Source organism: Podarcis filfolensis (assembly GCF_964270895.1).
Source record: "Podarcis filfolensis genome assembly, chromosome: 2".
NCBI lineage: Eukaryota > Metazoa > Chordata > Lepidosauria > Squamata > Lacertidae > Podarcis > Podarcis filfolensis.
In genome coordinates, this window is record NC_139605.1 from 73,087,753 (window position 1) to 73,101,822 (window position 14,070).

At 42.9% G+C, this 14,070-nt stretch overlaps 1 protein-coding gene across 1 annotated transcript; it reads right to left on the minus strand.

The window, feature by feature from the left end:
• Nucleotides 1-864: 864 nt before the first annotated feature.
• Nucleotides 865-8,429, minus strand: BNIP1 (BCL2 interacting protein 1). Its single transcript, XM_083594236.1, has 6 exons — nucleotides 8,142-8,429; nucleotides 6,589-6,681; nucleotides 5,973-6,064; nucleotides 5,044-5,145; nucleotides 4,261-4,379; nucleotides 865-1,450 (listed from the first exon to the last, which is right to left on the minus strand). The coding sequence occupies exons 1-6, from the start codon at nucleotides 8,223-8,225 to the stop codon at nucleotides 1,254-1,256; spliced, it is 687 nt and encodes a 228-aa protein (XP_083450362.1). The 5' UTR covers nucleotides 8,226-8,429; the 3' UTR covers nucleotides 865-1,253.
• Nucleotides 8,430-14,070: the final 5,641 nt, after the last annotated feature.

A 14,070-nucleotide genomic window follows, 5' to 3' on the forward strand; every position in this document is an offset into this window, starting at 1 on the left:
GTTCAGCCATTAGTTGAAATGAAAGACGCTGCTCGTAGCAGCCAGTGGCCCAGCGTAGACCAGATCCCAGGAAGCAAGCAACTCATGCCGTGCTAACATAGCCTGCATCCATAGCTTTGGGCTCAGCTAATGCCCGTCTGTGTGTCATGGCTGTGGACAGTATCTGAGGCTGCAGTTCCACTGGCACAGCAGACTTCCATGGAGCAAACATCTTCTTCTCTTCTTCCCTCCAGCCGCTCACCACAAGACCAAGTCTGGAGGGTTGGGGGACCATCCAGAACAAATTTAGAGGCAACGCAGGGGGAGGAGAGAACATGGAAGTCCTGTTGCATCAGTGGAATGCTGCTGGCCTGACACTGAATACAACCCCGCGTGCTTAGGACATTATGTACCCTGTTGAGAGCCGACAGGGAAGGAGAGGGGCTCTATAGTGTCTTACAGGGATTTCCTTCCATGCTCACAGGCCTGCAGTGGTGCAGCTGTAGCCACAGGAAGAGATGGGTGATGCCACTGACTTGTAATCCTGCAAGATATTCCAATGCCTTTTAAACTGACGAGGAAACAGGAAAAGGACAGGGAAGTTTCAGGAGCTGATATGCCAAGCAATTTACATCTCTATCCAAAGCAAATCTTGGAATGAATCAAATGGACTGACCTGAGCTGCAACCTTAAGATAAACAGATGGACAAAGGAAGATACAGTACATTTACAATAATGCCAGTTATGGAGAGATTTTAGAAATCGCCTCGTTGCTTCTTTCATTTGCGGAAACAACTGAAGTAAAAGTAACTTAAAGGGCGACGTTTTCTCTTTGAGTTCATAAGGTATTTTTTTATTTAAAAAATCAGGACTCCCTGCTCTATCTGTATTCAAATACACTTTATTAAAGGAATGTATCTAAATGTATTTTCAGCAATACCGTCCCCCTCCTCTCAGGAACAGATCTCTGGAGGAAGGAAGTGGAATACACATTCCAAGCCAAAGACAAGAGAGAGGCTTAATATGTCTTCCACCATCCAGTTCAGAACTGACACCTGCCATTCTCAGAGAAACAGGTCATATTCTTATTGTTCCTTGCCCTAACTTGCAGCTCATTTAGCTGACATAAGCAAGTCTAAATCTTCGCAGACTGCTAATATGTTCTGTTTATGAACATTTGTGAATGTTCTCTTGATCAGAAGAGTGTCAGGTCTTTGTGAGAAAGCCTTCATTCATCCTTCCTCAGTCATGCTTCCTCTCTTCATTTGAGAATTTTACAAAAAGGGGAACAGTCTCTTCTTCAGGATGTAAAGCACGGTGGCCAAAAACAAGGCAAGGGCAAGAAAGATGAGCAGTTTATCTGTCAGCTCCCTGCGGTTGTACTTGGTAATGAGCTTTCGTCCCAACTGTATTGTCCCGGACATGGATTTGAATTCCTCATTGGCATCCAGAATGGTTCGTGAAGAACTGACTGAAAAGAGAAAATGCAACATTTCAGCCCAGTGTTTCAAAGGCACTATCAAAAGCACACATACTATGCAAGTCCACTTTGGGTCCTGTAGCACAGAGTACAACACACAATGCAATAGGTACATTGGCTCAAAGCCCCATGGAAACAGGCTGTAGAACTTTTCCATTTGAGAAAAGCTGAGGACAAGTCTGGTGAAGACAACACAGCACAAGGGAGATTGTTCCATTAGTGCATGCATATCTGCTTGCCTGATGGAATGATGTCCCCTCTTCTTCCCCAACCCACCAGAGCAGATTTGGGGAAGGTTCGGGGAAAGACATGCAGCAGGAGGGGAGAAATCCTGTTGTGTCAGAAGAAGTCTAGCTTCCATTAGCAAAATGGGTTAGCTGAATACAGCCCAACATTTGCCTTCATCCAAGGACCACCACAGTCCAAATGGCCTTGCATTTTTCTGTGGAGCCCCATTCTTAGAAGACAAAAATCAGAGCCAGCCCATACCCATAAGTGAAATTGATCGTGATAAGCAAGTCTCCCTGTTGCAATTAGAAAAATCTAATCAGTCCAAAATATCATAATGAAGCCAGATGGAATGATACCAACTGGCTAAGTAGAAAATACATAATTGGCAATGGGAGTAAATGTAGATTTAGTGTCAATGGTGTGCTATCCGCTGCAAAAAAATGACAGATACTGCAATGTTGATGTTACTTGATAACAGGCTTTGTGAGATTTCCAATGTGGCAGTTTAAAAGCCAGAATGTCCGTTTTCACCAGCTGCTAATTTAGAATGGAGTGGAAAATTTTGAAACTTTGAAAAGAGTTAAGATGATACTGTTTTGATACATTTCCAAACGAGGTTAGAATGTGGATCAGGAGCTGTTTAAAATCAATCATGATAATACCTTGGGGAGAAATTTAATATAGCACTAAGGAGATCACTTTATCAGTGCAAACATTTTTGCTTGCCTGATGGAACTATCTCCTCCTCACTCCCCTTGTGGGTTGTTCATGGGTTCTCCCAATCCTCAAGGAAGGCACAGGGGGAACACTGGGGTTAGGGGAAGCCCTGTTGCACTAGCAGCAGTCCTTGCACAGGCTTCCACTAGCAGGACCATTTAGTTGAATATGACTTACGGACTTCCTAATACACACAAGTTGCTCTGATGTCCAGCACCTTTTCTCTGAAGTGAGCAAAAGGTCATTTTTAAGGCTTTCTCTCTTGCAGAAATGTCAAGTAAACTAAAAACATGTGTGCTGATCATAATAAATTACACAGCTTTGCAACCAAGTACAAAATACATTGCAAGAAGTGGCCCTAAAATGAACCACTGTGCAAGGGCTTCAGTTTCCATTATGGGAGGTAAATTAAAACACACACTAATGGCAAAATGTTTAGAAGCAAGCAGCTAAGGAACCAGTATATTCCTACATAGGTGGCCCCCAAAAGGGCATTTCAGTTTGCAAATATATTTTGCTTGAGAATGAAATTTTATCAGAACCTAATACATTTCTTTGCCATTTTATTTTCCAACCAAAGAGAAAAGTTTTGTCATTCTCATGGTACATGAAAGATTGAGGTTGTTTATCATGGGAAGTGACAACTGTGGACTTCCTGACTCCAGATTATTTATTGCTTGCTGCTGTAAGGACTTCTTCATTTTTCCATCGTGGCAACATTTTAATGGTAGATTAAGTACAGCTGGCTTTTTCAAGACAAGTGACCTTTGCTAGCTATACCTCAACCAAACAGGATGGACTCTTTAACAGAGGACAGTCTCACTGCCAAGACTGTCACTTAGTGAGAGAGGAAGCATACACTGAGGAGCTGCAGACAACCATCAGCCCTGGAGGGAGAAGGAAGAGAAGAGGCGGACACTGCGTTTATTGAATCCATCCCTTCTGTTTCTCCCAGCAAAGAAAAGGCAGAAGGTCCAGCTGGTCCACTTTCCAAATAACCCACAAATTTTAACAGCAGATTTGATATACAGTTTTGAGGGCTGAAAACTGTCAGGCCAAACTCTGTCTTTCTAACGCAAAGTCCAAAACTCTTTTAGAAATGCTTTAAGACATTGCTTGAGTTGAGTGAAAGAAGTTAATGTGAGTGGGAGTTAACTATTGGTGCACTTTAAAAAGAAAAGCCCCATTTGAAACACATGCATGTTCTTCAGAGTCCATGCTGTAGAGGTCTGGATTTGATACATGGTATCCTGATGTATGATATGATGATACAACATGATATGACATGACTTGACATATTATACTATAATATCAACATGCTGGTTAGGGAGAAAGGAGCGTTTCTTTTTCCATAGCTAGTGAAGTAGCCAAGAGAGCTACTGGAGGAGGGAATCAATCATGTTGTTCCTCCTCTGCCATTTCACTGCAATTCTGTGCTTCCCAGCATAGGATTAAATATTTAGCTGTAGGAGGCAGCAAGCGAGAGAAAATGAAGTGGGGGAGTGGGAGAGAGAGAAGGTATGCACTTTTGTGGTTTTATATTGTAAACCATCCTGTGATCTTCGGATGAAGGGCAGTATAGAAATTTAATAACTAAAGGGAGTTTAATAACTCCACGGCAGATCTGGAGGGTGGAACATGAGAACGGGCCTTTCAGTAATATCTTCCTGTTTGTGGAAGGTTTTTAAATTTTTATTGGTTGGCTTGCTGTAAATGGAAGTGTTTATACTGTGTTGTAAGTTGCTTTGATGAGTCAATCAACTATTATTATTATTATTATTATTATTATTATTATTATTATTAACAACAACAACAACAACGACCAAAACTGCACACTGTGGTCATTTACTTACCTAAGGTCTGCATTGTCTCCTCACTCTGCCGTACCTGCTGAGACATCATCCTGCTAATACCCATCAGGTTCTCTGTGATGTTACTGGTCCCCTCTGCCAAACTTTCCTTTGTAGTTTTTCTAAAAGAAAAAAAGTGGGTGGGAATCAAACTTAATATAAAAACAAAATTATATTCCTGATTACTCAAAATGCTTCAAAAGTGATGGGAACCATAGAGCTGGAAGATATCAGCCAAGCATTCAGATACACATACAAATGCAAACATATGTCTTTAACCTTCTGTTTCAAAATAAGTCTTAAATTAGAAATCAGGGCAAATTATTCATACAAGGTTTAGGTTAATCTTTAAACATTTTGTCCAAGATAGCCATCTGGCTGAAGTACAGGGGTAAAATTAAAATGTAATCAAAGATCAATGCATCTAACTTGGCACAATGGCAAGCAACCATTTTAATGGTCTGAGATCCTGTTTGCTCCTTACTGTGCAATCCTATTCAGAAGCCAGTAAGTTAAACGGAGCCTAGTCAGTCAGCAGAGCATGACTCAGGGTCACAGATTCAAGCCCTGTGTTGGGTGGAAAATTCCTGCCTTTGCAGGAGGTTGAACTAAGATGATCCTTGTGGTTCCTTCCAACTCTACAAGTCTATGATTCTACTCCTAGGTAGGTGGGCACAATACTGCAAACACTAACCTCCTAAAGCAGAGCTTGACACAAATGGCTTAGGAAGTCCCATCACATAACACCTGGCAGCTGAATTCCACAGTTATAAAAAGACTGTGTACCTTTGTCGTAAAGGATCTCCACCTCGAAGCAGTTCATCTTTCTCTGCATTGTCAATGGCAATTTTGCAAGCTAGATTTGCCTTCCTCCAGGCTGTCTGATTGCTGAAATTATTAATATAGTGAGATTTAGCACAATGGTGATAGAAACACCCCTGTCTGTATCAAGAGCAAAGCAACAAAGATAACTGCATACATTAAAAATGTAACACTCCATTATTATTTGACATAATTAACAACGATCATTAATGGACATGCTATATCAACACTTAACAGCTGCACCTTGCATTTTCCTCACCTTTTTATGTTCCACTCTTTATCTGACTAATATGAGAACGCTGTTCCTGGCTCTACTGTCCGTTCAACAATGAAAAGGTCTGGAAGTCCGAAGAAATTAATAACAGTCCATCCTATTCTCTGGAAGGTTGCTAAGGACACTCACAGCATTGGATGGATGCCCTGAATTATGCAGCTATCATTGAACTCAATGGGACTTACTTCTGAGTAGACGTATAGCCAGTACAGTGCTGTGAGTCTAACCTAGACACCCTCCATGCTGTCACTGTTGCACACAAGTCTTATCTATGCCAAACACGTGTCAGAGCTCTAAGTTCATCGGTGCTGACACCAATTGAAGGTTGGGAGGAAGGGGATACAAGATCTCAGCCTAAGCACTTATTGGGAAGAACTCTATGCTGCACAAACAGATTCCTGCTCGCACAACAGGACTTTACTCTCCCTGCAGTCCCCCACATGCCCCCAAAATCTGCTCCAGAGGTCCCCCAACTCTCAGGAGTAGATTATGAGAGCTGCAGGAAGGAGGAAAGGAAGGAGGAAAGGAAGGTGGTCCTGTTGTGCAAGTGAAAGTCCATTTTGCTTGCACATGGATTGGATACAGCCCAGTGGTAAACAATATTTAGGGTTTTACTGACCTGAGCATTTGCTTCTTATGGTTCTCTACCTCTTGGAGCAATGCTTGCTTTTCTGATTCTCTATCTTGCTCCTTCGCCATCTGCTCAAGCTCCTAAATCAGATCCGTGAACAGCAGGTGCATATTATCATTTTTAATATTATTTTTATTCAATTATAATACAAGCAACAACAAAATTCATTACAATGTTGTTCCTACTTGGTAATAAACTGCTAGCTGTTCTCTTGGGTATTTCTTTCCTAATCAAATTATACACAATTATTCTTTTAGCACATCCTTTTCAGCAAAAAGATACCTGGGTCTTTGGGGCTGCTAAGGTCACATTTTGCTTATGAGTGACAGAATTGGGAACCAGGTTTCTAAAAAACTGTTACGCTTAGTGACATGCTATTTTCAACAATCAGTTTTGCTGTAACAGAAAAGGGAGCTTATTTGTGGCTCAGTCGGCAGAACATGAGACTCTTAATTTCTAGGTAATGGGTCCGAGCCCCACATTAGGCAAGAGATTCCTACATTGCAGGGGGTTGGACTAGATGACCCTCGTGGTCCCTTCCAACTCCACGATTCTAGGATTTAGCAACTCCCCACCCCTACCCCAAAATCTATTTAGTCCTCACCTGTATTCTAAGCCGTAAATGCTGAAACTTTTCCTTTACTTTGGCATTCAGTTCTGTAAGTGTACTTACAGGTCCCATACAATCCCGAATGTCCTAAAGGAAATAACAAGCAGTGTATAGAATAAACATATTTTTACATTGATGTTCTCTTGGGCTGTATGTTCAATTGCCAGCTTGATTGTTTTAAATCCTTTTTAAGAAAACAAAATGTTTATTTTAAATGTTGAAATTGCAACTACCAACAGGTTGCAAATTGACACAGAAATATAATCCATATTATCTACAAGCAATGTGAATTTAGTCCTAAAGGCTGCCCCGACTGCTACAAAAAGTTACATAGTAGCTGATGTGCTTCATGCAAAGATAGTTACATGACAATCCTACATATAAATCAATTATTTACAAGGATGCACACTCACTGTGCAGGTACACCTATCCATGGCTTCGCCTTGTGTGAGCACACAACAGTAAATGCATGCAATGGTTAACATTTACAGCTCTAATTCCTACTTGGAAGTGCCTTCTCTCTATAAATTTACTAGCATATAAAGTGGCCCCCTCTGAGCCTATTTTTGGAAGCTAGGGAAGCCTGGCATTGTGAGAACTGAACTGAAGGGGAAGGGAAGGAAGGAGGAGAGGGCATGCTTGTTTCATCACATTACTGTATACAGAACCTAATCAAACTGCTTAAAAGTTTCAGCATGCAAAACTGATGCCGAAGTTGCCTGCATGAAGTTGTAACCATGCCAGTGGGTACCCCCTGATGGGAACTAAATATGTCTTTCAGATCATTAAGAAGCTGGTTGCACTGGAAAGCTATGGCAACATCATTGCGTTGTTGCCTGCCAACCGTGGGAAAGAGCAGGAGGCAAACAAGAATTAGTTATCTACAGTGTGATGAAATTCTCAAAGGTTCTTATCCCTACCAAAGGTTTCTCACACAGCAACACTGCACGAGGCCCTCCCACCATCAGACACCCCAGCTCCCAGTGCTGCCTCCAATCATGGCACAGAAGAGAGAATATCATATTGTGAGCAGATTTTTTCCAACACAGAGCTGAAGGTGGGAAAAGTTGCAGGAACTTTCCCTATCGTGGAAACTTTCAAAGGCTGAGGAGGCACCTCTCCAGAGTCTGATCCTGACACCTCTGCAGCTAAAAAGCTGTGAGGAAGAACTGCCATCGCACCAACAACAACACAATCACGCGGCACCTTAAAGACTTAACTGCATCTACTGTGGCACGTGGTAATTTGTGTGGATCATCAATTGCGTGGAATGTCACCCTGAACTGGCATTTGTGTGCATCCTGAGAAGTGCACGCCAGCGCCCCACAGCGGGCATCGTTGCAACTGCGTTGGCCTTCAAGTGCCACGTGACTCCGCTAGGACGCAGGCGGAGCGGGCGGCGCTAAGGGAACCTGGCTGTCCAGAGGGGCGTGGCCACGAAGCCCCACCCACCCCGGTGTAACAAAAGACGGAAGTGCGTCTCTGAAGATAAGCGCGTAGCTGCCCGTCGCCCGCGATGTATTGACCGAGGCCGGGGGCTGCTGTACCTGCACCGCCGCCTTAATCTCCAGGTCGAATTTCACGATCTCTTGGTTGCAAACTCGAACCGGCACGTCACCGGCGGCCGCCATCTTGGGAGGAACTACGGCGAGCGCAAAGGGGACAAGAGAAGAATTTCGAAACGCGGCCTCTCCGCCCCGCCCTGGTAGGCGGTGCCAACAAGCAGGAAGAAAACAAACCGGCGGCAGGAGGAAGGCGGCCGAGGAGGCTCCTCCCTTTTCGGAGAGCCAGCCCCTCCCCACCCCTCACTCCGTGCGCCCCCCCCCCCAGTCTGCATTCGTTGGTCTTTTAGGCGCTGCAAGACTCGCCTGGCTCTTTGCTGCCCGGTTGCATTTGCTGCCACAGGGGGAGAGCCGTACATCTCCCCGGCAGAGCCATTCTTAGAGCAGACTGGCTGTGGAAAAACAAATGGGGTTTTGAATTAGCCACAATTAAATTAACTCACAAAGATCTGCTCAGTGCACGACTAACTCTGGATTCAACCGTATATTATTATGGCACAGACCCTTGCGATGATCTCCCCAGGGAGCCTTAATTTGGCACAGAATCTGGTGACTTTTTGGCGGGACTTGTAGCTGGAAACCATTTTACTTAGTACGGGCTTTTATGTGTGTTCACTTTCTCCCCCACCCCCGATCATTTTTATTGTACTTACAGATTGACTATTCCTAAATTGTATGTAATCTGCTTTGGGTGTGTTCACACATCTTCGTTTAAAAGGCATAGTTAACCATGAATGCCCAGATAACTGCAGCTTCCCTCCTCACTCCAAAACCATGATCCTTGTCTTAGAATTATGTTCAGTCCAGGGATTGTGGTTTGTTTTGATGCAAGCCATGAACCGAGGCCAATGATAGTATCCAACAGAGACCATGTATGTGGGTAGCACAGACTTCAGTCTTGGGCAAGAGAACTGCACCTTCCCTCTCTCCCCTCCTGCAGTCCTTCAGAGCGGATTTGGGAGTTATTGTGGGGGGAAGGAGAGGAAAGTGAGGTTATTTTGTGAATCTCGTCTTCCTTCTGCATTAGCGGGAAGGTCACATCTCCCATTCTACACATTAAAGGGAGATGGAGATGTCTAGCAGCAATCAACACCTCGCCTGTCTCCGGCTTCCAAAAGGTGTCCTCCGTCAGCCAGTCAGACGTGAACGGCTGGTCCCAGCCACTGGTTAACGACCTATGTGAGCTAGAAACTCTTTAAAAGGTGACTGTTGCTGAAGAGTCCTTTGTCCCTCAGCTGACTATCTATATGTTGACACATGAGCTCAGAAACTTGTTTCTAAGTAGCTGTATTAGGGTAGACTTGAATGAATGTTTTCTGCTGCTCCTGAGAAGCGGACACGGAGCAATGGATCCAAACTACAAGAAAGAAGATTCCACCTAAACATTAGGAAGAACTTCCTGACAGTAAGAGCTGTTCGACAGTGGAATTTGCTGCCAAGGAGTGTGGTGGAGTCACCTTCTTTGGAGGTCTTTAAGCAGAGGCTTGACAACCATATGTCAGGAGTGCTCTGATGGTGTTTCCTGCTTGGCAGGGGGTTGGACTCGATGGCCCTTGTGGTCTCTTCCAACTCTATGATTCTATGAAAAGGTTTGCTTTGTTATTTTCTTGAAGCAACATTCTCCCTCTTCCATTTGTCCTCTTGTTTCATTTTCTATTCTGTAATAAACACCATCGAATTTGGCTGCTGGAGTGTTGGGTGCCAAAACTCTCAGGGTTATTTCAACCTTTCTCCATGCCTAGTCACTTGGTTCATATTATATGTGTGAGTGGGGTTTGGCAGAGAAAAGCAGGCTACTTTGGACTCTGGGTGCTATCTTTGCTTCCCTTTGTATTTGCCTCTGTTCGCTGCAAAACATACCCATTGGGGATTAAAGGGAGCATATGGGTATAAGTGGGACGCAGGTGGCGCTGTGGGTTAAACCACAGAGCCTAGGGCTTGCAGATCAGGTCGGTGGTTCGAATCCCCACGACGGGGTGAGCTCCCGTTGCTCGGTCCCTGCTCCTGCCAACCTAGCAGTTCGAAAGTAAGTCAAAGTGCAAGTAGATAAATAGGTACCGCTCTGGTTAGGGTTAGGGGGCGCAAATCCACGGGTTAGGGGGTGCAAATTACTTGCCTTGCCCCGGGTGCTGACAACCCACGCTACGCCACTGCTCCGGCGGGAAGGTAAACGGTGTTTCCGTGTGCTGCTCTGGTTCGCACATGACCCGGAAGCTGTACGCCGGCTCCCTCAGCCAATAAAGCGAGATGAGCGCTGCAACCCCAGAGTCGGTCACAACTGGACCTAATGGTCAGGGGTCGCTTTACCTTTACCTTTAAGGCTATCAGTGGCTACAGGCCATTATGGCTCTGCACTACTTCCACTATCAGAGGCAGTATGCCTCTAAATACCAATTCCTGGGAATTGCAAGGAGAGTGTGTGCTGTTGCACTCAGGTCCTGCTCTAATGTTCCACTCATTGCATGAATGCAAGCTTTGAGATACGTTCAACTTAAAAGCTATAAAACACACAATACTTACTTCTGTGGCTGGGTGGTTCTGTAGCATTTCTACATTAAGCATGACTAAAGAACCCTACTACTCCCAATGAAGGAAGAGAAAAGGCTAAGTGGAAGGAACCATGGTCAGAGCAATGTATATGGAACACAGAAGGCATCTCCTGTGATGAAGAGCCCAAGGATTCTTTTTAGCCACCTGTAATGGAACACTACTTGACCCCAGTCTACAGTTTGGGAATTACTGGTCTAATCTATTTACACACTTTGCCAACCTAGTGGTTCGAAAGCACGTCAAAGTGCAAGTAGATAAATAGGTGCCGCTCTGGCGGGAAGGTAAACGGCGTTTCCGTGCGCTGCTCTGGTTCGCCAGAAGTGGCTTAGTCATGCTGGCCACATGACCAGGAAGCTGTACGCTGGCTCCCTCAGCCAATAAAGCGAGATGAGTGCCACAACCCCAGAGTCGGTCACGACTGGACCTAATGGTCAGGGGTCCCTTTACCTTTAAACAGAGAGACTAGGGTTGACCAGTAACCATTTTCCTGTGTGTAACACTTTGCATGCTCGCTCATTATGTAGCCTGTCACTAATTAGGTAGTACTTTGGGAGATATCCAACACTGCATGAACAGAATGGGACTTCTCCCTCCTGAAGCCCCCCCCAAAAAATCTCATGAGTCCCCCAACTCTCTAGAACAAATTTGGGGGCACACCAGGGGCAAACTGCAGAAATATCAAGGCTCAGCAACTAATGTTTTAGAATATTGTGAAACTCTGAAGTATTCACCCAGATAAATGAGGTGGGGATTGTGTTCTTAAGCACCTATATGGATCTAAAGCTTTGAGGCTGGGAAGTATGAAGCAGCAGTTCTTGATCAGATAATGGCAAATAGGCCAGACTATATTTAATTTTTATGTTAAGTCATAATTCCAAAGGGCTTTTTCTTGATGTAGTGATTTGAACTCCTAACTGAGGGGGTTCTGTTGGAACCTACAGTTGCTGACTGAAATAATAAAACATTTTCATTACTAGTATGGATATTTCTGTTACTTCAAACGAGTAAGAAACCTTATGTGGAAGCTGTAGTTAATGTTACTTAGCGGTCTATGAGCTAAGTGCCTCAGACAGAAAACACACAGAAGCCAGCATACTGTCAGAACTTCTCTTCACAATTTATTTTCAGTTACAAAGGATGTTGCATACATTGATGAGTTTGTATCTGAATAGAAGTGCTCGGGCCCCAGGGTGACAGGAGTAAACAAAATCAATGTTTTAATTGTGCCTCTTTTTTTAAAAAAAGAAAAATTACACAACATTAAACATTATAAAAATTGCAAACAGATCATGCTTTTAACAGGATAAAATTTTCTGAACAGAGACAAGACCTTCAATACATTTGTCTGAGCTCCAGTTGGAAATGGACTACAGAACATTATAAACAGCATTACAAACATGATCCCAAGCATAAGATCACCAAGGTTGTTAATATGCTTTTTTTTTTTTTTTGGTTTTCAGAAAGCTTTGCTGTGTTTGCATATGCTGTCAGCCTTGTGCCCCAACCTAAACCCATTCATTTGGAAGCAAGTCCCATTGATTGCAATGAGAGTTGGCCCTGCTAGCAGTTAAGTTAGGTTAGAATTGCAGACTTTGTTCATTCTTAAGCATATATATGGGCCAAAAGGTGTTGAGAATGTTTAAGGCAGGAGAAGAGAGAGCGAAAACTATTCATGCATTATACTTCTGTAAAAGTGAATTGTTTCATTATTCCCTAGTTCATGGAAAGCTGTTGGGAAATGAGGCATCTTGTTAGCCTCTGAAGATAATGATGGGTTAGAAGAAGCTTTGGCCTGGTCTCACAAGACAATTATTATCTTCTTCTCGTTTCTTAGCTAGGCCTAGCTTTGGCTTAAACTTGCTTTCCAGAAAGATGAAGTCTGCAATCCTAAACTGAAGTTTCACCAAAACAAATAGGGCTTACTTCCAATAAAGTGTGTTTCGGTTTATTGAGAAAAAAATGCATGACCAATATGCTCTTGTGGAAGTTCATTAACATCTTAAAAGGCTGAGCATCACATTGCACAAACACCTTTCTACTGCACTAAACCAATTGGGGGAAATTAAATAGACTGAAAATACGTATCCATGAGACCCAATCAAGCTTAGAATGCTGTGAAGGAAGTATATGCTAAAGTGCCATTTCTGCAATGTTGACAAAGCATTCCATTTACACTGGAAAGTATCACTAAGCGTTGTACTCTCAATGTGGTAATGCCCTTAAACATTTTTTTTTCAAAGGAAAGGATCAGCTTTTGGATTAGGAACTGATTGAAATGTACTCTGTATAATCCCTCAGGTAAAACAAAATAAGAAACTGCACTTTTGCGCAGCATTTCAGCTAGCAAAAATATAGGCTCCCATCTGATAGCAGACTAAACTAGACAATTTGACAGCTAAACCTTACCCTAAAAAAGAAAAAAGAAAAATAAGAAAGCATGATTAGATGTATGAAATTCAAGTCGGAAGGCTGAATTTCAATATTATGTATTTTGACTGTGCCTCAACAGAATTCCAGGAAGACTGCTAAATAAGTCAAGGAACAGACTGGCTATGCTATTTCTGCTGAAGGCAACTTGTAAGTAAACCCATCAAACACAGATAGGAGGTGATTACCATTTCAAAACTAGCTGTATTAAAAAGACTTACATAAGAGAAACAATACATCATTATTGACATTTGTGAATAAACAAGCAGATTTATTAATGAAGGCAAACATCAGAAAAATGGTATAGACTTATGTGAAACCCACACTGACAGTACGGTATTTGAGAAATGTCTGTTGCTTTAAGATTATTCAAGAGACCTTTAATCTGTGTTAGAAATCATTTTTGCTCTTTTCCACTGCACTTCAGTCTACATTTAAAAATAAATTACTGACCAAACTAGTGGACTTAGTATATCTCTGTGCCCAATTCCTACAACAGTGTCACTGTTTGCATTGATGCCAGAGCTGAGTGGAAAGAGCCAGTCCTTGACCAGCCAGAAGACTAGTACTTATGAGCCCCAGAAAGTTAAATATCAAGGTGTGCTTGATAAATTCAAGAAAAGGCAGAGAAGCTTTTGTAAAGAGATGTAGTGGAATTACTATAAAAAATCCTATCTTCCAAGACCACTGAAAAATTGGTCACCCTATGCCAGTACAAACTAATCAATACAACTAAGCAAATCTGTTTGAAGTTCCTTCATGATGCTTTTATTGTAGTTTGCTTCCAAAAGGGTTCAAGGGTTTAAGGAGTCCTGGGGAATGAAAAATAAACTTGGTTCTAATATACAAGTAAGGCACAATATAAAGCCACATCATAATCTGTCAATGGAGAAAATGGGTAAAGGACAAGAACCATACATGGTACAGAGTAAGTAGT